Below are 23,514 nucleotides of genomic sequence, written 5' to 3' on the forward strand. Positions count from 1 at the left end.
AAATAAAGTATTATTGGCACACAGCCAAACACATCCATTTTAGGAATGTCTACAGCATGGCTGTTTTTACCCCATAAAGGCAGGGGTGAGTAGTTGCCAGAGGCCATCCAGTCCACAAAGCCTAAAATATCTACTCTCTGGCCCTTTATGGGAAAGTTAGCCAACCGTTCAACTCTAGAGTTGAGCTGTCAGATGGGGTTGCCACAAAACATGTGGCTGTGTATTTTTAAATTAATTAAAATGTGATAAAATGAAGCATTCAGTTCCTCAGTGGTACTGGCCACATGTCAAGTGCTCCATCACTGTATCTGGTTAGAAGCTGCCCTGTGCAGCCACGGAACAGCCATGGAACATTAGCAAAGTCCTGTTGGACCGCACCACCTTCTGTCAGCATTAAGATGAACATTCCAGTTGAGTTTGGGATGATAAATAGAAGGAGGATTTTATTCTAACCTTACTTTTCCAGCTCCTCTTCCTACTCAGTGCACTACAGCAACCTGTTATAATGAAGCAAATTAACCTCCAAGACATTCTTTCCTGTCCTTTCTCCACCCCCAGTCTGCCTTTTACAAGTGCTGTGTTCTTCTTGCCTCCATTTTTCTCGCCCTTGGATGGTTCACAGTAATTATCGGTAATGGTCACTGCAAGATCAAGGCATTAAAAGCAGAATTTAAAGCGATGCCAAAGAGTAGAGATCTTTAACCAAATAGTCACTGAAGTTTATTTCAAATTCTATACAAAATTGCATCAATTTATCAGCATTCAGTTAGCCACATAACCTATTTTTTCTTCTTTATTTCTTAGTCTTAAAGTGAAAGGGAGTTTTCTTTTAAAAAAGTACTTTTACATATACTGACTCATTTAATCTTCATAAGAAATCTGTATATTAGGTATAATTATAGATATAATTATCCCCATTTTAAACATGAGAAATTGAGACACAATAAAGGTAGTTAACTTATCCAAGTCACAGTTAGTAAATCATGGACCTAGGGTTTGAATCAGGAATCTGACCTTGAGTCCATGGCCTTAAACAGCGTGATGAACACATATTCAAAAATATCTTCTTTTTGACAATTTATTTACTTTATTGGAATATAGTTGTTTCATAATGTTGTGTTAGTTTCTGCTGTACAGAAAAGTGAATCAGTTATACATACACATATATCCACTTTTTTTTAGATCGTTTTCCCATATACGTCATTATAAAGCATTGAGTAGAGTTCCCTGTGCTATATACAGTAGGTTCTCGTTATTTGCTTATGTTATATACCTAGTAGTTATATATATGTCAGTCCCAGTCTCCCAATTCTTCCCACCCCCACCTTCTACCCCTTGGTGTCCATATGTTTGTTTTCTACACCTGTGTCTATTTCTGCTTTGCAAATAAGTTCATCTGTACTGTTTCTCTAGATTCCACATATGCATTAATATGTGATATTTTATCGTATATTACCTTCTGACTTACTTCACTCCGTATGACAGTCTCTAGGTCCACCCATGTCTCTGCAAACAGCGCGACATCTGTTTTGATGTGACTTCTCCATTTCCAGGTTTGGCTGGTTTGGAATGGATGCAGAAGAAGTGGCAAAACCACTGCTCAATTATATTGGAGCTGGGCTGTCTGTAGTAAGGTACATGTCCATTTATAATGATTTAATTCTTCTTCCCAACATTGAGAACCATTTTTAAAGATCCTGATGTGTTTACATTGTTTTACATCCACCTCTCATCAATCAGCATGATTTTTTTCCTCAGATCTCTCATTTACATTGACAGCCATGATTTCAGAGGATAGAAAATGCCAGCTCTGGGGTCCGGAGCCCCAGCTTCACAGCTAGAAAGCTCTGAGACCCCGGGAAACTGTTCAGCTGTTGTCAAGCTCACTTTCATTATCTGTAATATTCAGAAAGTCCTAAAACATGGTTCATAAATGAGGATCAAGTGGCAGTTAAAGTATTGAGTTGGCCGAAAAGTTATTCGAATTTTTCTGTATGCGCTTATGGAAAAACCCGAATGAACTTTTAGGCCAACCCAATATTTTGCAAACTAGAAAATCCTATATGAATCAGCATTGTGCTGGCTTCCTGTTGCTCTGAAATAGCTACTGGCTCTCTCCTCTTATTTCTTACGGATTCTTTGCCACTCAGTTTCCCCTTTCCTGTGGCCTCACGTCTGTCTCCTCAGCCTGCTCAGATAAGCACACTCTCACCTGTTACAATGCACGCTCATGTAACTACCTCTTTGGGGATGTCTAGTTATAGTCACTGTATGAACGAGGGTGAAAGTGACTCTGAATCTCTGCATGGCAGCGTTCAGTCTATAAAATCATCGCTGAATTAGGTCACCTTTGATTCACTCCCTTCTCCTCTCTAGACTCCATCTATATTTCCTGTCAGCACCTCACATGATGGATAACACTGCCTGCGAAGATTTTAGTACTTTTTTTATTCTTCAGGGGAAGAACACTATATTTCTCTTCTTCCTGTGGTGATGACTTTTCCCCAGTCACATTCAGGAACAATCTCTTTGTCATTGAAATGTTGCCTTCAAGAGTGGTTCCAGGCCAATCGGAGAGGAAATAACATAGATTATTCTACAATAGCAGATTCTTGACATTTTTGATTAGAGGAAATTTTGTGCATTTTGTACAATTCACATAGCGTTCGAGCTTTGAATAGCTCTCTCAGAAATCATTTCTTTACACCCTAGAATTGGAATGTGGCATGCCTTTGTCTTGACTTAATGGTAATTTAAGACCAATTTACCCCGTCCATCAGACACTGTTTTTTTTCCATATTCCTTCTTCCTTTAGAAAGTGTACATTCTTTGAAATGACAGATTATTCATGTTTTACCACTTCCACCTGTATGACCTTAATTTCTCTAAATCTTGGTTTCTTTGTCTGGGGATAAAGTGTGGATAATAATTGCACCAGCCTTATATGACATTTTGAGCATTAGATGAAATAAAATATGTTAGGCACGTAGCTAATACTCTATATGTTGGGTAATTTTAATTACAGTAGTCATTCTTTTGTTAGTAACGGTTCCATGCTCAGTTACTCTTTCCTCTTTGGACCTGTGGTGTCCATCCCTGCAGTCAGCTAGTCAGAGTGCCTGGGGAGTCTCCCAGCTTGGCCCAGAGCTTGATCTGAGGCAGGGAGATGCAATGGTCTCTGCCTGTGGTGCATCCTGCCTCTCTTTTGTTGACCTGAAATAAATACTACACGGCCAGATCGTCCCCAGCAAAAATGGGTTTATTCGGGGTCAATAGAGAATTGCCATTTGGGGTCTGCAGCCATGACGAGCCAGTACCAGTCCCACAGCAAGGGGAGGAGAGCTCTGTAGAGGGGAGAAGGAAGCTGGGAGGGCTACAGTGAACAAGGAGTGCATGGATTTTCACTGACCGAGTCCTGGCCGGGAAGGAAGAGGCGCCTTTTTCTTTCTGTTGGCTCTACCATCCTCACAGGGTGTGAGAAATTTCCTTTCCCTCTGTTTAATTAAAGGTTCTTTTTATTAAAAAAATTTTATGCTTTCCTAAGAGAAATTTATAAATTACTTTCTTCTGAGTGAAATTCACTGAAATATCTTGGAGTCTTATGGTCAGTATAAGGAAACTTGACATATGGTCATCTTGGTTTAGGATGTTGCTTTTCTTTTTAAAATTGCAGTGATTGCTTCAGTCCTCCTTACCATCATTTTTAAAGGGTTGCTTAGGTCATGTCTAGCATTACGTTTTTCCTACATGATATCTATTGTAAGGATCAGTCATTTTCCACATTCAGGACCACTCCAGGCATCCTTAGCAGCAGAGGATTTAACACAACGAATTGTTGACAGAAGTGTTACAAGAGCCAAAGGAGCAAAGGGAGGAAAGTGGCCTCACCAGAAGCCCCAGAGCCCCTGTTCCTGCTGGCACTGTGGGGACAGACTCCCCCACCCTGAGCTACCGCCACCACTGGAGCCCCCACCAAGCCTCCCTACTTTTGCCTTATTCATGTGTGTCCTGCTGGCAAAGCCGAAATGAAGCACAGTTTAGGAAAACATAGTTTTCAGTCTTCTGGGCTCCATGGTTCAGGATAGAAGTGGAACTGATGCCAAGAAACAAAGTTCAAGACACTCTCTTAGACATGCTTTAGTGAAGATGCAGGAGTCAGAATTCATGAAAAGACAGATTTCCTTTTCAGTTGAAAGCAGGCTCTGGATTATCCTTGAATCTGTCTCCATTCTTTACTTTCTGAACTTGTTTTCCTTGGAGAATGGTGCTGTGAGGAAACCCAGGTCTTGGACTCTAGCCGTTACTTTTCTTCAGAGCCACGGTCCTTACATGGAACTGTGGAGCAGGCTAGTCATCTTGAGGTAGATGCTCTCCGGACACCTCCTATTCCATTTTAGGTGGGGTTACCTGTGGAAGGGGACCCTGCCAGTTCAGGAACAAGGCCAGGACTGTGCAAACCCTGGGCTGTTGGTTCCTTTCTCTTTGCCTTCAACGTTTTCAATCAGAATTACCTTTCTTAGGGCTTCCCTGGTGGTCCAGTGGTTAACACTCTGCTTCCAATGCAGGGTGCACAGGTTCAATCCCTGGTCAGGGAACTAAGATTCCCACATGATGTATGTCCAAATAAATAAATTAATTTAAAAAGTACTGTCTATTTTTTAAAAATGAATACTTTTGTTACTTTAGCTTTCCCTGAAACTTGATTTCTCTTCTTGCGTTTCTTCTCTGGATGGAAGGTATTAGTCACAGTCATTCAAATTCAGAAACTCAGACTTCTTATTTTGCTTCCTTTGTAACCCCCCATATCTAATTCTGTAAAATTCTTCGTGAATTTTTCACAGCTTCCTCCCCTCCTTTCCCTTGGCCCCTTTCTATCTACTCACCTGTATATGGTTGTAAAAATCTTGCATTTCGTTTGCCTAGTACTGTTCTTTCCTTTGTCAGAATGGCTTGCTTGTATCTGCTCTCAAATCAGGACATCACTCTTCTATTTAAGAACCTCTGAAGGTTCCCCACTGGATTCAAAATAAATCTGTCTCCTTAGTCTGGCAGGTCCCCCATAGTTACAGATCTAGTGCTTCTTCCTAGCATGGTTTCTCCTGTGTTGTCACCTCATTGACCTGGGATTCCTTATCACAGCATACCTGGCACTTCCCTCAGCCCCAAAAGCCCTTTCCTCTGCTTCATTGGCCAGCCTGAAATTTCAGGTAAGGTTTCCCATCCGATGATGTTTTCTTCTTCCCAAATTCCTACTGTCTTTTGCACCTTCCTCTATTGATACTATCCACATCCTTCAGGTCTGTTTTGTATTATTCACAAAACTGTCTTTATCCTTAAACCGTGGGCTCCTGCAGGACAAAGTCTGCTCTTTGTTACCATCTCCCCCACCAGCACGATCAGACAGTGCTTGACTCAGAACAAATGCTTGTTGAAATCAGTTGTCAGTGTAAACACACACGCACGTGAGTTTTCCTAATAGAAAGTTGCAGACCTAGGGAAATTGGAAAGGTTGAAAATGTAGAGAAGCACCTTTGCCTGTAATATAATTGATTTTTTTTTCTTTTTCTTTTTTTGCTTCCCATGCTTTTGACAAGATTTCTAGACTTTCTCATGGAACTTTGTGTTTGACAAACCATACCAAGTTCTTTGCATCTATAGCCCAGAAGACCATGTGATCTATTTACCCTTATGTTCATATTGCTATATTGGCATATATGATATGTCTCATTACCTTGCCCTAACTTAGTGCCACCACATCCTCTCTTGACCTAACTTAGCTGGGCTTCTTCTTTCTGACTTAACCATTTTGTGTCTAGTCACACAGGCTCAGATGACTGACTTAGTCTTGATTTCTTTCATATGCTCAGCACCCTTCTCTTCCATCCAGTTTATAGTTAAGGTTCTCAACTGATTAACATATTTTGAGCTTTTATCATGTGCCAAAAATGGCACATTCTCCTTGAGAATTTTATGACCATTTTTTTGAATTGTTTTTAATTATCAAAGTTTATAATTGTACACTATTGAGAAGTATAGACCAAAACATAATTTTTGGAGGACAGTCGCTCATCACAGCTCTGAAAAGTGGTTCTCTCCCCATTTTTTAGATGAAAACAGTTGAAGGTCAGAGAGGTTAACTGATTTGTTGGAAAGTCATACAGGTGTTTGAAGAAACGTTCAAGGACTTTTCTCTGGATCCTTCAAGTATTTTTTTTTAATGTTAGCTCGTATCTTTATTAACCAATATACAATTACTTGTCTTCTGGTTTGTTGAAACAATAGGTCAGACAACATTTGCCACAATAATGTCTGTTGACATGACTGGCCATAAAAACTCCAGCACCACATTCATCTGAGGGACACTCCTGGCGAAGGTGACTGATTTTGCCATTCTCATCCACCTTACAATATTTCAGAACAGCCAGCTTAACCTTCTTTCTCTTATGCTTGTTCTTCTTGGGAGTGGTGTAAGACTTCTTCTTCCTTTTCTTAGCGCCACCACGAAGTCTCAACACAAGATGAAAAGTGGACTCCTTTTGAATGTTGTAGTCAGACAAAGTACGTCCATCTTGCAGTTGCTTGCCAGCAAAGATCAGTCTTTGCTGGTCAAGAGGAATTCCTTCCTTATTCTGGATCTTGGCCTTTACATTTTCTATGGTATCTGAGGGCTTGACCTCGAGAGTGATGGTCTTCCCCGTCAGAGTCTTCACAAAAATCTGCATCTTGGCGGCAGTTCCACCACAGATGGTAGATCCGAAAGCTCCTTCAAGTATTTCTAACATATCATTCTCTATTGTTATTAGCAAATAGACTGGTCTATACAAAGTAGAAAGTTTTCATGGTAATTTTGAGGAGAAAATGCAAAGGTAGTGTCTAATATTAGCTTTGCGAATTAACATATATGAGCACACACACATGTTTACATGTTTAACAATTAAGATAGACACATATAATCAGATTTTATGCATTCAGTTTTACTGAGTACAAGTCATTCAAGTACTTTGAGGACCTTGAAAGAGATAGAAAATGTGGTTCCTATTCAATTTTCTATTGAATTGGAACATCTTTAGAGAAAAAAGATTGCATGGAAAATGGTCTGGATTGTGTGATGACAGTTCTCAGTGTTGCAGGAATCCAGAAAAGAGGGAGATTTGGGGAGGATTGGCCTGGGAGGCTCCCCTCTCACAGTCAGTAGTCACCTCTTCTGTAGTTTGGATAAGAGGTGAGAATATGGTATGCCCAGCTAAGGAAGGCTGGCAAGCAAGACGTGAAAGCTTGGAGCAGGGACTGGTCAGAGAAAGAAGTCCATGGAGGAGTTATCTTCAGGAAGGTTGGGTGTGGCATAAAGTAGAGAGCAATAAAAGTCAAAAGGAGGACTTCCTGGGCAGTTCATTGGTTAAGAGTCTGCTTGCCAGTGCAAGAGACACGATTCCATCTTTGGTCTGGGAAGATCCTACACGCCACAAGGCAAATAAGCCTGTGCACCACAACTGCTGAAGCCCACGTACCTCGAGCCTGTGCTCTGCAACAAGAGAAGCCACTGCGATGAGAAACCCACGCAGCACAACTAGCGAGAGTATCTCTCACTTGCCACAACTAGAGAAAGCCCACACACAGCAACAAAGACCCAGCACAGCCAAAGATACATAAATAAATATATTTGTAAAAAATCAAAAGGAAACTTGAATTTCCTATGGGATGGAGTATGGAGCCAGTTAAGTGTATAAAGCAAACAAGAGACTGAAGTAAGGAAGCCACTAGACATTTTTAATTTTTATACAAATGATAGCATATGTGGGTGCCCTAGTCTGCACCCAGCTATCTATACTATTTCTGTCTCATGTGTATGTTGAAAACTTCTTATATTGCTTTCACTTTTGAGCCATGCAAATGTTTAAAAAAAAGAAATATCAAAAGGGTACTAGAGTTGTAACTTTCCTTCAGTTAATTAAATACTTTAACACATTTTAACGTTTCTGCATAATTTAAAAGTCAAGGTCAGTGAGGTATTTATTACAAAGATGCTGGACATGAGTAGTTAGTAAATTAGGAGAGAGAAGTTCAAGAACAAAAAAAAATCATTAGGCTTACATGTGTGTTTTTATCTCTTAAAATATAGTCTGGAAAGCCATATCAGAACATAGAGCATAGAGATTATCCTCATTCCTTTTTTATGGCTGTGTTGTATTCCATCACATGGCCATGAAAATCAGCTCACCTGAGTGTGGCTGTACCTGTGTTATACGGCCTGGAGCAGGATTGTTAAGGGCAGGAGTGGACGCACCTGTGCCCTTGGTACATGGCCCCAGAGTCTCCTCCATGGGGGTCAGACAGTCTGCACTCATATCAATGGTACTTTTCTCCTGCAGGTTGTTCAAGCATGTGAAGCTTTGGGGATTTTGTCAATAGAATATGTGAGAAATATATTTCAATGTCATTTTCATTTGTATTTTTCTTACCATGTGATTTAGGACTAAGCAGGAATGAAAAGAAGGATGGGGCCATTGACTGAACAAGAAAATTGGGAGAAAAAGCTGATTTGGGAGGAAAGCTTATGAGTTTAGCTTTTAAACTGTTGAAATTAAGGTTGGGGAGAGACATCAAAGACAATGTCAGTGCTGGAGAAATGGCAGGATCCCTGCAAAGGCAGTTTGGAAGTAATACCATTAGGTCTTCATTTTAGCTCTGTTTTCCCTTAAAATTCAGGCATCTTAATGTGAACCAGGGTTATGATAAATGTCACTAAAATTTCTTTTCTTTACAGTGCTTTCATATTTTTGTTCATCAAAAGTGAAATACCAAATAACACATGTTCTGTGGACACCACACCACTGATAGCAGAGCATGTGAGTACAGAATGAGAACCAACTCGATCTGAAACATGAAATTAGGATAAAAGGAAACTGCATGGATGTGAACTCAGATGAGAGGGTGGTGGGGTATGTTGTTAAATCAAGGATATCTGAAATATCTTAGCATATTTATCATGGGTAGGTTTATGTAGCAATCAATCCATATTTCCACAGTAAAATTTCTCAACAAACACAGAGGTCTAGTTATTTTTATTAATGGTAGATCCCTAATAGGAGATGTTCATACAAGCCCATATTTCATAATAACTTAAGGATGTCACAGTACAGGAATTCTAAATACTACAGAGAAGTATGAAAATTACTTAGAAAGGAGGAAGGAGGAGGTTTTAATAACTCCAAGGAGGGCAGCAGGTAGCCGATCAGAGGAAGTTAATGAAAAGGTAAATCAGGTCGTATGAATGTAGGAATTAGACTTGGTTTTCTTCTCATTTTTCTGCCATATCTCTTCCACTCAAAGGTGAAGACAGGAACTATGTAAGGAGTCTCTGTTTTGACCTTAAAAAAGCTGAATGAGTCTGAACATAGCAAACCTAGATTAAGCAGGGACAACCCTTACAAGACAGCCCACACAGCACAGTGCCAGTGGTTCCATGTTACAGAAGCAATTTCAGGGCAAACCCCCATGGCCATGAGCGCAGACTCCTGCCCTCCTATGTCACATAGCTTGTCCAACTGCCAGGGCCCAGTGCTAGCAAGCTGGCCTCAATCCCACATTCTGCCCCCACATTCAGGCCATGCCCCCCTGGAAGGCACAGCCTCTACTCCTTACTTCAAAATTAATCTTTCTTCCCCCTTTTATCTTTCCCATATCAAAACTCTTCTCAACTAAGGTGGCAGAAACCTTAGTTAAATTGACACTAAGTATGTTAGTCACTCAGTCATGTCTGATTCTTTGTGACCACATGGACTGTAGCCCACCAGGCTCTTCTGTCCATGGGATTCTCCAGGCAAGAATACTGGAGTGGGTTGCCATTTCCGTCTCCAGGGGATCTTCCCAACCCACGGATCGAACCTGGGTCTCCTGCCTTACAGGCAGATTCTTTACCATCTGAGTCACCAGGGGAGTCAAGTTAAATAATAAGTAGCTTAGGTGTAAGAGGAAAGAGATGTATTCATCCACGGGCGTCTCTAATCAAGGAACTCTTTAGAGAGGATGGAGAAGTGAGATGGGGAGAAGGTGTCTGGTGTCCTTGCCTACTTTAGCGTTCCAGATACTTCCTAACCAACCTCCCTTCAAACAAAGGGGGAGGAGAGGAAAGAAAAACAACTTGGGGAAAGCAACATAGGAGTCTAATTGCCTTAGAGTTTTCCATCAAGTTGGCAGTAGGTAAGCCAACTAAGATTAAAGATGCATAAACAGTGTTGATTATGATGCAGCCATGTATCCGGAGGTCCTCGTCAGGGAAGAAAGCATCATTGTCAGAAGAAAGCTTGACCTAGCACGTAACAAAGAATTCAATTCTAATTTCTCATCTATTACTGTTAGGAGTATAGCATCAAGGAAACCTCAGCTGAGACAAAGATGATTACTTTGATAGAAATATTATGAACTTGGGCAAAATATTTCCTAAATTAGAATATGAGCTAATCTTGAAACAAGACTGGAACCAGCAACCAATTTAGTTTTAAAAAATCTGGATAAAAATATGCCTGTTGATCATGAGTACTCCATAGTACTCATGATAAAGAAGAGTAGAAGAGTCTTAAGTTCTAATTTCTTGACAGATTATTAAAGTTTGCAAATAAAATGCAAGCACTAATAACTTTAGTTAGTTTTGATAGGTGTATCAAAGTAGCCATTTATTAAACTGTGAAAAACATTTTAAAAGAGACCAGACCATTCTGAGTAAAAGAGAAACAGAATTGGAAATGTGTGAGTCTAGTGATGCCCACAGAATCAGAACGCAGGGTGACATGGTTTTATTTTATTTTAAAGTGTATTTGAGACAGAAGAGAAAAACACTGAAAATCTTGTCACCAGGGTGGCTATTAATTGAATGCTATTTTTCTTTTGTTTTTTTGCCAATGTTTTCACTAGGTGATTAACAAAACTCAAGACCCTGATCCTAACTGTTCCTGGGTGGATAAACTTTCCACAGCACAAAGCCGCTTAGTGTAAGAAGAGGTTCTGTTGTTGGGTTTCATATATGGTTACAGCAAGATAAGCAGAGTGGAGAGCTTATCCATTTGAGCTCAAGATGCAAATGGTTACACAAGCTTTGACTTCTTAACTTCATGGTAGAGAGACTTTGTGGTCCCTTGCTGAATTTTACAGCATGGAGGGCCTTGGTCTCAGTGCTTCAGGGAATTCCTAAGCCCCCGCAGTGTTTCTAGTCAGTAAGTTGCTCACAGAAGCAATCTCATTTTGCAGGACTTTCATGCCTAAAGTAAAAGGAAAGATTAAAAAAAAGCAAAGGAAAGGAGAAGTATAGGCCACAGAGTGTAACAACCAGTATGCTCCCAGCCATCACTGTCGAATTAGGCAATCCGCGTCTCTAGCCAGGATGACCACTGTGCCCTGGGAACCCCTCCACTTGTGTATCAGAGAGTTTTATAATCCTGAGGTATTTATTGTCAAATATGGTAGGATATTTTGTGTCCATGTAGGTGCTAGTCCCCACCCCTGCACTGTCTCTGTGAAGACTGAGAGAGTTAGGTTCAACAATAGCTCCTATATTTAGGGGTTTGGAGGGCTAGCAAAGAAATATGAGAACCTTTACATGTTTATATAAGAAATATGAATACATAATAGTATGTAACACTAGCATGTGTAATAGTAGCTTGCATTTTTCAATTGAGGGCTGTTTTAGACTTTATGTGGTGACACTTTAAGAACAGAAAGCATGTCCTTTGTTAGTATATACACTGTCTTCACAGTGGAAAGAGGCAGTGCTGCGCACATAATAGATGCTCAAAAAATATTTGAATCAATTACATGAATGAAAGAATGAACTAACCTATAAGCTTTGGAAGAAAGAAATATGTTATTTTTGCTTTGAAATAAAATAGATCTCTCCAACAAAATGTTTTTCACAAAGCATCACCTTCATTAAGGGAATATTTGTTAAGCACTCTTTTAGTTGTCTCATTGGACAACCTAGTCCATTAGTCTGGTCTGTGTTTGGGACTCTCCTCCAGGATTCGTGGTCTCTACCACGATATAGAGGTTTCCATCATGAACAGAGCTCATTGGTCTTGTGAGTACCTACAGTCTCATATTCCTCAAAGCACCACTAAAATAGATTTTAAGAATTTATTTTTAAGCTTAGAAAGGAATGGTTTTTGCCTAAAACTCTTTCCTGTTTCATGCCATTCTTATTTATGTTAAGCTAAAGGAACTGTTCTAAAATATTAATCATTGCCCACCAAAGTCAATGAAGACTGTTGCTTCATGCAGATATAGCCCAAGTATGAAGGCCCAGCATGACTCTACTGCTTAAGGCAAAACATTTTCTTTTTACAGAAGTAATGTTTTATCTGAAATATTCAAATTATTTTATTAAGGAATTTCCTGGCAGTCCATTGGTTAAGACTTGGCACTTTCACAGCTGTGGACCCAGGTTTAATCCCTGGTCTGGGGAACTAAGATCCTACAAGTCACCCAAGATGGTCCAACTTTTTGAGACCCCATAGACTGTAACCCTCCAGTCTCCTCTGTCCATGGGATTTCCCTGGCAAGAATACTGGAGTGGGTTGCCATTTCCTACTATAGGGGACCTTCCTGACTCAGGGATCAAACAGGGGATCTTGCTGATCAAACCCGAGTCTCCGGCATTGCAGGCAGATTCTTTACCACCGAGCCACCAGTGAAGTCCTAATTTAGTTAGAGAGCCTTGTTTTTTCATGTCACTTGTAGACTATGATGGCAATATCCTCACCTATGTAATGACAAATAATAATAATAATCCTTTACAGTGTCTGTAAATCATGTCCTTCCACCATTAGATAGTGAAGGGCTGAAGGTGAGTCCCAGCAAGGTACCTGGATGCTGCAGGGCATTCCTGGGACTTTTGCTCATCACCCCGATTGAGATAGATGGATAATTGCTACATGATGCCTTGTGATTTACATTTTGAAGCATGCTTTAGGTAAGATTCCATTTATGTTTGGCAGAAATAATGCTTTGGGCCAAGGTGAATAGAAATGTATTTTTTTTTAAGGGGCTGCAGTCTCGCAGTGATATCTGGAATTCTCTATGGATCTACATTTGTGCCCATCATTTACATCAAGGACCACAGCAAGAGAAATGATAGTATATATGCAGGGGCAAGCCAGCATGGTGAGAGGAAAAAGTCATTTTACTTCATAAGTAAACTCAATACCCGTGTTTCTACTTAAGACTATAAAAAGAAACGGACTGTGGTAGATATGGGTACATAGATTGGGTGATGGAAATACAATGAAAAACCAAGTTAAGAAGAAAGAAAGGAAATTTTATCTGAGCCAAACTGAGCATTATAACCCGGGAGACCAACTCTCTGAAGCTCTGAGAATAGTTCCACCTGTTAAAAGTTGAAGGCACTTTTGAGACAAAGGATGTACATCAAAATGACATACTGACATTTCACATAAAGTTCACCAAGGATACATAGTCTAGGGAAGCATAGTACAAAGTGAACAGCAAGTCACCATGACCCCCTGCAGAGCTGGGAGAGAATGTTATTCTTTTAAGATGTTATTAATACATCACTAGCATGAGAAGAAAGAAATTGATCTTTATGGTCAAGCAAGCACCCTCATCTTTGAGAAGCTCTGATTAAACTAAAAGGCAGGTGCACACCTTGTGTTAGAGAGGGAGAAAGCCCAGACAGACACAGAGAGAATTCTATGCTTAAGCTTTCTCATCCCATCTTAAAGTATAAATTTCCTTTCATCAGATTTGATCTTACTTTGTCATTGTAAGTGGTGAATTAGAAGGGCCCTGGAAACTGAAAGAAAGGACTATTTCAATATTTTCATATGATCTTCAACATACGAATGGAATCAATTTTAGTCGATTCATTTCAGCTACTTGGATCTTAACATATGGTTTCTGGCTTTGCTGCAAGATTTGGAGATTATTTTCCAGTTTGATGATCTCTGGGAAAATGTGTGTTGTTCTTCTCTTTAAAAAAGAAACTGAGGTGTAGCATACAGTGCTTTCAAACCAAGTAAAGGTCAAAATATAGCCTGCTTAGGATATTATTTTTCAAGCACAAAGTAATACATTGAAAGACCCAATGTAATGCTTGCAAATTGTCTCAGTTTCGAGTGATAGAATTCATCTCTCAGGTGTCACCTCCACACTGCGTGCAACAGCCTTTTACAGGCTCAGAAGAAGATGGGAGGGTCTAGTTCAGGATCCTGTGATTATATTGAAATGTGACTCACATCTATGATGATAAAAGAAGGAGATCATGATTAAGTCAGTTCTACTTCAGTGGCACAGAAAATGAATGTCATCTGTGTTCAGATAAGGGAGAAGTTTGGAGGGCAAGTCAGGAGGGGAAGAGGGATGGAAAAACTGGGATCTGAACTCTAATTGAACGGATTGACTTTGAATAGATACCATGGTTTGTCTTTTCCCTTTTATGTTCAGCCCCACAAACAGTTCCCAAAGTACTTTTATTACCTTCTGTGTTTTTTAAGATTTTATCCAAATATTTTTTGTATTTTTATTCTTTTTGTTTTAAAGGATAAAAACTAATAAAAATAGAATCACTTAGGAAAAATTAATAGGGAAGGGAAAATGAATGACAAAGTAAAATGTAACCATGAACAAGTCTTAAAAACTGCACCACACTTGTACCCTTGCTAGTAATGAGTCATAAATTTGGCTGTAAGATTTTTACAGCCACAAAGGGAATCAGATAAGTCCCAGAATTCAGCAAACACAAGATAAAAACAACTGATTGTTCAGAAGCACAGTTGTTCTTGGTCCTGGAGCATAATGAACAATGTCCTTAAGAATCTCTTCATATAAATAGTACAATCAGGTCTAAGGGATCTTTTTATGGCAACTCAAATGTAGTCTGATAGAAACACACTTCATTTCAATTCATTCAAAACTAATTCAAGGGGGCATAGTTTTTTATTTCATTTATTTAACGGTCACATAAATAGTATATGCTGAGTTTTGGGCAATAACAACTTGATTGGCCTTCATAGCAGCTTTACTGTTTGGGTACCATTATTATCCTGGTTTTACAATAAGATGAGAGAGAGAGATATAAGTTAATTTACCCAAGTCTCCAAGTTAGCAAATAGTGGATTCAGGAGTCTCACCAGGTGGTCTATGGTTCTGATCGCTGGATTAAGCTGCCTTTTGTGATGATCTTGGGACAGACATGTTGTTATATGGCTCAGAAGTAGGAAGTAAGACTTTAGAAGAATAGACAAACCTTTTGACTTTCAAGCTCTCCTCTCTAAGCATGGCTGCCCATCCTTCTCTAGATTTAGTTGAGAGAAACCCTGGGCCCAAAGTGACCTTCCCGGCCAAGAACCTCCTATACCCATTCTATGGAAAAGGACCATCTGCTTTAGTCAGTGGAGTTGGGTTTCTCAGAATTTGGGCCACCATCTGGGTATTAACTTCCCCATGTAATTAGTTTTATAATAAGTAATTAAATCCTCTAGAATAACTTCCTGAATATCCTTCTGTATAGCTGCAACCTGGACACTGGTTTCCAGATTGATCAATTCAACCTATAAAATCAGCACTGCCAAAATTTTTTACATACTTCCCCCCAAATACCGTCTACTTGGACATTTGCTACAGTTTCTGTAGCTATGAGTAATATTAAGTCTGGATACCGGTTCTTAAAAAACGAGATATTAATGCTATATTCACATAATGTTTGTCATTTCTTATTTAGCTTTCCAAGACAATATAAAAGCCAGCCTCTTAGATTTGATTATAGTAACTAACTTCTTAATATTTTAAATAGGTTAATTAAAATTCTATATAAATAGCATGTAGAAAAATAGTATGATAAAATATAATGAGTGCTTCCTTTACACTTAAGGTTAATTTTGGTGAGCTTGTTTTATTCTTAGAACTCTAAATATATTTGAAATGACTGAAACAATATGCTTGAGAGTTTTATAATCTGCGCTTCCAGATTTAGACTACGTTTTTGCACACTTCAGCGGCATCTTCCTCACAAGTACAGTCTACTTTCTGGCCTACTGTGTAGCCATGAAAAATAATCCCAAACTACATCCTGAAGCAGTCTTGCCAGGTAAGAATCTTTACTACAGAAAATCTTCCTACGCTGTGAAAGCATCATTCCCTATTAAGTTACCTTGAATACTCATCTTCTGGAAATGAAGCCATTCTGTGTGTATGTGTGTGTGTGTCTGTGTGTTCCTTCCCTCAATTGCTCTGGCTCAGTTCACCACCAAATATGGAGGATTTAAAAACTATGAAACTGGATTTGAAATGCCAAGTCATTAATACTAAACCTAGAACTGGACCAGTGTGAATCTGAGAGTGTTTCCTCTGCTGAAATACCTTGTGTGATGAGCATGAGACTTTAGTATTTCTTCTTCACTAAGGATACACATTAAAAGTCAGAGTGCTGGGGCTCTTTTATTCTTAAAGGTATCCACAAATACAAATCTGCAGTCACTTAGGAAAATAAGCATTTTCTCCAAAAATTTAAGAGAAATTATTTTAGAGTGTAAAAAAGGTATGTCAAATGAACATGCTTTGGATTTAATCAGTTAGGCATTGTTGGTTATATATATAGATAGATAGATAGATAGATAGATACACACACACACACACACATATATAGGATGAAGAATTATAATTCCTCACTTATTTAGGTGTTTACTATAATTCAATATGGAATATAGATCCACAAGTAAAATTTTTTAAAGAACAAAATAAAGCATATGCCAGAGATTCACTTTGAGTGCCTGATTCATTTAAGCCAAAGTGTGCCACTGCACCGTTATACCATTTTATAGTACAGAATGTTTACTATAATTCAGACATTATAGTAATGGTATAACGTGTACAAGTAGATGTAAAAATGGTAGAATGCTTACTGAGTTTCTAGCTAAAATATCCTGAAAATTTTAGCTAGTATCTTTATTCAAATTCCAGATTGTTTTCCCCCTTAGCTAAGCATCATTCTGAATTTCACATATTTCTATATTGTCGATAGGGAAAACAAGCATTTTTTTTCCAAAACGGAGAAATTATTTCAGAGTGTAAAAAAGTTATGTCAAATATACATGCTTTTGAATTTAATCTATTAGACATTGATGGTAATGTATGTGTATATGTATCAAACATGGATCTCCTGAATTTCAGGCAGATTCTTTACCATCTAAGCCACCAGGGAAGCCCATATAGGCTCATATATGTGTTTATATACACACATATATAATGATAAATTATATATAATAAGAATTATAAATAATATATAAATTATAAAAAGAAAATTATATATAATTGTGTGTGTATATATATATATATATGGGCTTCTCTGGTGTCTCAGATAGTAAAGAATCTGCCTTCAATGCAAGAGACCTGGGTATATATATGTGTGTGTGTGTGTATATATATATATATATATATATATATACATATACAATGAGAAATTAATATAATAAGAATTATAAATATATAAATTATAAAAATAAAGTTATATGTAATTCAATTTAAATGTGTATTATGTATTAAAAGATTAAAATTAATATATTTTAATTTAATTATTAAAATGTATATAATAAGAAATTATAATTTCTCACTTAAGAATTTACTATAATTCAATATGGAATATAGGTCCAGAAGTAAAAATTCTTTAAAGAACAAAACAAAGCATGTATCAGAGATTCACTTTTCAGTGCTTGATTCATTTAAGCCAAAGAATGCCACTCCTCCACTATACAGTTTTAGAAAAATGGTAGAATATTTACTGAATGTCTAGCTAAAGTATCCTGGACATTTTAAGCTGGTAGTTTTATTCAGATTCCAGGTTTTTTTTCCCCCTTATTTAAGCATCATTCTGAATTTCACATATTTTTACGTGCATGGCTTAGAGTAAATGGTGTTTTCAGAAAATGTTCAGACCCAGTACCTTCCCTGGGTGCCGCTGCACTACCCAGTCTTTACTGCACCTATTACTTTGGGTACTTGATTTAATGACAGTAAGGTAAAAGGTGATCCTTATACCCAGTGCAGTCACAAAAAGAGAAATGATTTGGTTTCCAAAATGGTCATAAACATGATTCAAAAACCCATGTTGGCTGTCGGTGTTGATAGGAGTGTGTGATATTTTCACTGTAGTAGTCCTGTTCCACCTGGAGTGTGGACCCTTCTGGAGAGGGATGTGGTTGGCGAACGTGTGCCGTCTTTGTTTCAGGGTTCCTGTCCGGAGTCCTCTGGGCGATTGCCACCTGCTGTTGGTTCATAGCGAACCACTCTCTCAGTGCTGTGGTCAGTTTTCCGATCATCACAGCCGTAAGTAGCTGTATTGCGTTTCCAAGTTTTTGTTCTCCAAATGTAAATCACACTTTTCTGAAGCTTTCTTAGTGAATCACTGAAGTCTCTCATGGAGTTTTATTTTTCAGGAGTACAATCAGTGTAACGGATTCATGTGGATAAACTGACACCTCTAATCTCATGTCCTTGATTGCTAAGGGAATGTTGCCAACTTGATTTTAACAAGCTTGTTCATCTTTGATACCTTTGGAGTTTCGTTTGGTCATTCTGCCTGATTTCATTTGGGATACATTGTCATTTGCTATTGATAGCAGTGTGTGTGCTCAGTTGCTCAGTTGTGTCAGACTCTGCAACCCCATGGACTGTAGCCCACCAGGCTCCTCTGTCCGTGGGATTTTCCCAGCAAGAATGCTGGAGTGGTTTGCATTTCCTCCTCCAAGGGATCTTCTCGACCCAGGGACCAAACCCGCATCTCCTGTGTCTCATGCATTGGCAGGCAGATTCTTTACCACTGAGTCACCTGGGAATCTAATTGATAACAATATTTATCTCTATGTAATAGTTTATAGATACAAAAATGCTTCTATGTATATTGTCACACTTGAATCTCGTGGCATCCTTGTGAGATAGAGAGTACTTTAGCCTCTCTTCATAGGGCATGTCAGTGTTTTAAAGAAGGTTTTCAGAAAGTGCTGAAGCAAAGTATTGTCTCTTGATGGTGCCATTTATCATGCGTTCATAATGTAATTTGCTTCATCTGATATTTTTGAGTGCCAGACATGTAGCACAGTCAGGTAACAGAAAAGCAAAAATGTTTCTTTTGCTATAGACAGGACAAGTATTGATAGGATTGTCCCCGATTTGAAGATGAGAAAATTGAGACAGTAGCGAAGAGCATCATCTGAAGGGACACAGCCACATGGATACCTCAAGGCTTCTCAGTATAGAGTTTACTGTACACAGGACTGTTTTCTGCCTTTAGTATAAAATACAGTTGAGAATGTTTCAGGTTCCTTATGGTGCCGGGACTGACATGCATACACACGAATTAATTGCTCTTATTTCTACTCCTGGTATCTTAGATTGTTCAGTTGTTTACCTGCCTCCCCTGCTTCCTAAATCAGCATCATAAATAAAATTTGCCTGAAACATTCTAGCTGCACACCTGTGCAAGCATACAAAACTGAATTTTTAAAATGCATTGTCTAGTCTAAAATACAACTGCATAAAAGTTTGAAACATCCTTCAATTTAAATAGGAATCTGGGTTTCTTTTATTTTTTAATATAAATTTATTTATTTTAATTGAAGGCTAATTACTTTACAATGTTGTATTGGTTTTGCCATACATTGACATGAATCCGCCATGGGTGTACATGTGTTCCCCATCCTGAACCCTCCCCATCCCATCCCTCTGGGTCATCCCGAGGGTGGGATGGTTTGGGAGAATGGCATTGAAACATGTATATTATCATATGTAAAACAAATCACTGGTCCAGGTTCAATGCATGATACAGAGAATCTGGGTTTCAAATAGCATATTTTTGACAGTTCTACTGTGTTCATAAAATAGTTAGCTTTAGTGTACAACTAAATTCAAATAATAAAAGTTTGGGTTTTTTTAACTTAAAGGACTCACATTTTGACATTCTTAATCTGTACTGAGGGAAAATGTTATCAAAATTGAGCAAATTATAAGGAATAGTTTAAGTCCTCATCATTGGAGTGGTAAAAACCCAAATTTTTCCCCAAAAAGTGTTTGCTTTTCATTTTTTCAAAGATATGTAGTGCTAGAATTGACCATATAACAGGAAAAATGTAATGGGCAATGGGATATATTGTAAAGTAATTAGCCCCCAACTAAAATAAATAAATTTATTAAAAAAAAAAAAAACTTATCAGTGAAATACTTAAAACTAAATGAAATTAAACAAATTTAAACTAAATTTGTAGAGCAAAGTATACAATATGATATACACCTCAACTAGGGATGCAAATGCTGCATGACAGTCATATCCTACCATATAAGGAGGAATGACACTTATTGAAATAGGTAAGTCATTAATCACATCAAACTTAAACTTAATCATATGACAGTGATTTTGTCATTCAATCAAGCTATATTCTTGAACTAATGTGGATTCTTCAAGAAGAGTTTAAGGCAACTTTCTATAAAACACACAGATACAATTAAGTCACACAAGGCAAAGAGAAATACAAACATAAATAGAAAATCAAAAGTTTGAGGAAAATGAGAGAGTAAGCAAATAGCTCAGAGGGTAAACAGTCATGTGATTAAACATTTTTTTTTTAAACATTGTTTTGTTTTGTGCTTGCAGAAGCCGGTGAGACAGAGAGATAGTTAATTCTTTTTAACTGGTAACATTATTTCCTCAGAAAAGACTAATTATTTTCTAACACAATTTTTTTGGGGGGGTTCTTTTGAAAATGCTGAATTCTTAATAGAATTTATCCTGTGGATCCTTATACAGGAGACGTGGAACAATAATAAATAATATTCTTCACAAAAATTTTATAGTAGACAGATATGATTTTCCTACTGTTGTTTCTTGTATTAAATTACAGTGAAGACTTAGGGCCAGACATGACAGCCAAACGCAGTGGAAATAAATTGCTGAGGCAGGTGGGTGTGGGTGGAGGGCCAGTGGGAGTGGTCTCTGTGGCGTCTGGAGACTGACCTGTCAGCAGGATGACTCTCGACCACTGTAACAGAAGAAGGCATCTCACCCCCCTGGTGTGGCTCCCTCTGGCGCCTGAGGGTTGTCTCCTGGGAGGGACAGGTATCTCTGGGAGATGAGGGCCTAGGTCTTTACTGCTACTGGGCTCTTGCTTGGTTTCACTGTCATTATTCAGTTCAAAGATGGCCTTATCCACATGCAGAAAAAGTTCAACCATACCCTCCAGGATCTTACTTTCTCCTCTGTTTTCCTCATAGTGCTAGATTTGCTTTAAGTTTAACTTTTTTGATGGAAAAGTTCAACCATACCCACCACCCAGCTTTAAGAAGTATGGATGAGGCTAATCTTGTTTCATCAAGAGTACATTTTTCAAATCCCAGCAGCGCACTTTTCCTGCCAAGGACATGTATTCCCATTGTTAGAATCCATTGGTGACTAGACTGGGAGTTCCTTGAAAGCATTATCTATATAGTTCCTTGGCAAATATTCAATTAAAAAGCAAATAGGAGAAGAAAGAAGAAAAGCCCAGGTAACAGGACAAAGAGCTCTGTTTCCAGTCTTCCTCAAGGAGCTTAACAGCTAAATCAGCTTCTCCAGAAGGTTCAGCCTCTCCAGATGGCTCCAGCTCACCTTCTTTTCAAAGGCCAATGTATAAGTGTGTAATTTTTGTTAATTTACAACAGAAAAATGCATGATCCCAATGCCAAAACAGTTGTCTCTTTTGTTTAAGATGCCCTCCCTACCAGCAAAGATTCGGATGTGACTTAGGGACTGAACAACAGCCTTACTCGGATCTCCTTTGCCTGAACTGAGCCAGCCACATTGACTTCTGCTTGGATTACTTCTAGCAAAGCACTACATTGTTCCTTGCAATAACCCTTAGGCCACGTCCAAACTCATGTTTAAAAAATCATCAGCCAAAAACCTGCAGAGGTCAACAGTACCTCTTGGTATTGTCTTCACCCACGTACTCTGAAAAGGAAATGAGTTTCCAGGTTGAAGAGGATCAAGTGTGATTGGCATGATAACATTAATATTTTGTCACCTATGCTACTGTTTCCTCCCATCCTACCCAAAGTCAGTGTGGAATTGCTAAAGGGCACAGGTATTTCTTGTTTGGTTTGGATTTTTGAAGCTTAGGCCCATACATCATTGGTGGACCACAGTTCCTTTGACCTATTTCTCTGGCTCTTTGGCTCTTGACTTTTCTGGATCCTGATAAACAGAGAGTAGTGTGTTCCCATTGCTTGGCTTACCTGTCATGAGTGGAGTCCAGCTCTGCTGATCATGTGATGTACTGGATCATGACTGATCCAGTCATGTACAACTGGGAAACGGGGAAACAGGCTGAGATTGTTTACTTGGAACTCTTCAGAGTTTGTGCAGGACTTGAAAAGGAATCATCAGAATGCAGATACAATACATCTTTTCCACAAAGATGGCAATTGATCTAAGTTCCAATGTTTTCCTTTCTCAGCAAAAAAAAAAAAATTAATATGCTTTAAGAACTTAAAATTTTCAAATTGCAGAATCATCCTTTTTTCCATCTTGTTTCTTCTCTTTTGTCTTATATTATTTCATTCCTGTCTTTAACTCTTGCTCATTAACCCAGTGTTTATTTTTCCATCTTCCCATAATGCTGTCTTTAGCATTCATTAGAGTGAAATGTGAGATATAGCTGATTACTGTCCAGTAATATCAGTTAAAGTGTTCATTGCTGAGTCATGTCCTACTGGTTTGCAAACCCATGGACTATACCCGCCAAGCTCCTGTGTCCATGGAATTCTCCAGGCAAGAATACTGGAGTGGATTGCCATTTCTTTCTCCAGTTAAGGAAAACTTTAAAGTACGTGCTATATTTCAGGTCCAAAATAACATACTAGAATTTCTTCAGTTTTGAAATTATCTCATGCTGAAGGAAGTTATAAGTTTATTCATACACTTTTTCTTGGTAAGCCCATTTCTAGTATCTTGAGGAACTAGTGAAAAAGATTATCTATTTTCTTATGAAAATATTTTGTTATAAATCACATTGAAGGAAAACATTCTATGGCACACAGTATTCTAGCATCATCAAAAAAATAAAAATGAAAACCATAAAGAAAAGAAAAAAGTCTTCATTTTTCTCCTAATGCTGCTTAGTTTAACTTGAGTTTGAATTGCGGTATGAATAGTTTTTCCTGACAATGTTGTTATATTGTTTTTACAATCAAAATTTATTTGATGAAAGTGTCAGGTCAGCTCTCCAACTTACTGTATTTGTGTAGAGTACTGTCACAGAAAAATAGCCAATTTAATTAATTTTTTTTTAAATTTAAGGGTCCAGGATTTATAGCCGCAATGTGGGGTGTCTTCATGTTTAAGGAAATACAGGTATGTACACAAAAGGTGTAGATCGGTAAAGAAACGTATTTAATACTATGTGTTATTTCTGAAAATTGCAACACCAAAGCCCAGGGCAGAAAACATGTGAATGAATTTGACAGGTCAGATATTCAAAGTGTTAC

The 23,514-nt window shown here is 38.3% G+C and overlaps 1 protein-coding gene and 1 pseudogene across 19 annotated transcripts in view; one reads left to right on the top strand and one right to left on the bottom strand.

Annotated features, from left to right (window-relative positions):
- The window catches only part of TMEM144 (transmembrane protein 144), an 87,458-nt gene that overhangs the window by 33,583 nt on the left and 30,361 nt on the right, over positions 1 to 23,514 (top strand). For 8 of the 18 annotated variants that reach the window (XR_014068844.1, XR_014068843.1, XM_081541704.1 and 5 more), the window contains 7 exons: positions 1,554 to 1,634; positions 8,765 to 8,846; positions 10,912 to 10,988; positions 13,034 to 13,152; positions 15,974 to 16,093; positions 18,230 to 18,327; positions 23,327 to 23,380. Coding sequence is in view for 15 of the 18 variants with exons in the window: in XM_081541704.1 (XP_081397830.1) it covers positions 1,554 to 1,634; positions 8,765 to 8,846; positions 10,912 to 10,988; positions 13,034 to 13,152; positions 15,974 to 16,093; positions 18,230 to 18,327; positions 23,327 to 23,380 (631 nt within the window). In the remaining 3 variants the exon portion in view is untranslated. Of the gene's footprint in view, positions 1 to 1,553; positions 1,635 to 8,764; positions 8,847 to 10,911; positions 10,989 to 13,033; positions 13,153 to 15,973; positions 16,094 to 18,229; positions 18,332 to 21,737; positions 23,381 to 23,514 lie in introns of those variants that run through there. The other 10 variants (XM_081541709.1, XM_081541710.1, XM_081541708.1 and 7 more) reach the window with 3 other exon arrangements.
- Positions 6,208 to 6,742, bottom strand: LOC145526321 (ubiquitin-ribosomal protein eS31 fusion protein pseudogene; annotated as a pseudogene). The gene has a single exon (XR_014068846.1). The product of XR_014068846.1 is annotated as a ubiquitin-ribosomal protein eS31 fusion protein pseudogene (transcript).

The sequence above is a fragment of the Giraffa tippelskirchi genome, chromosome 11 (assembly GCF_054371585.1).
Source record: "Giraffa tippelskirchi isolate mGirTip1 chromosome 11, T2T-mGirTip1v1.2.pri, whole genome shotgun sequence".
NCBI classification, from domain to species: Eukaryota; Metazoa; Chordata; class Mammalia; order Artiodactyla; family Giraffidae; genus Giraffa; species Giraffa tippelskirchi.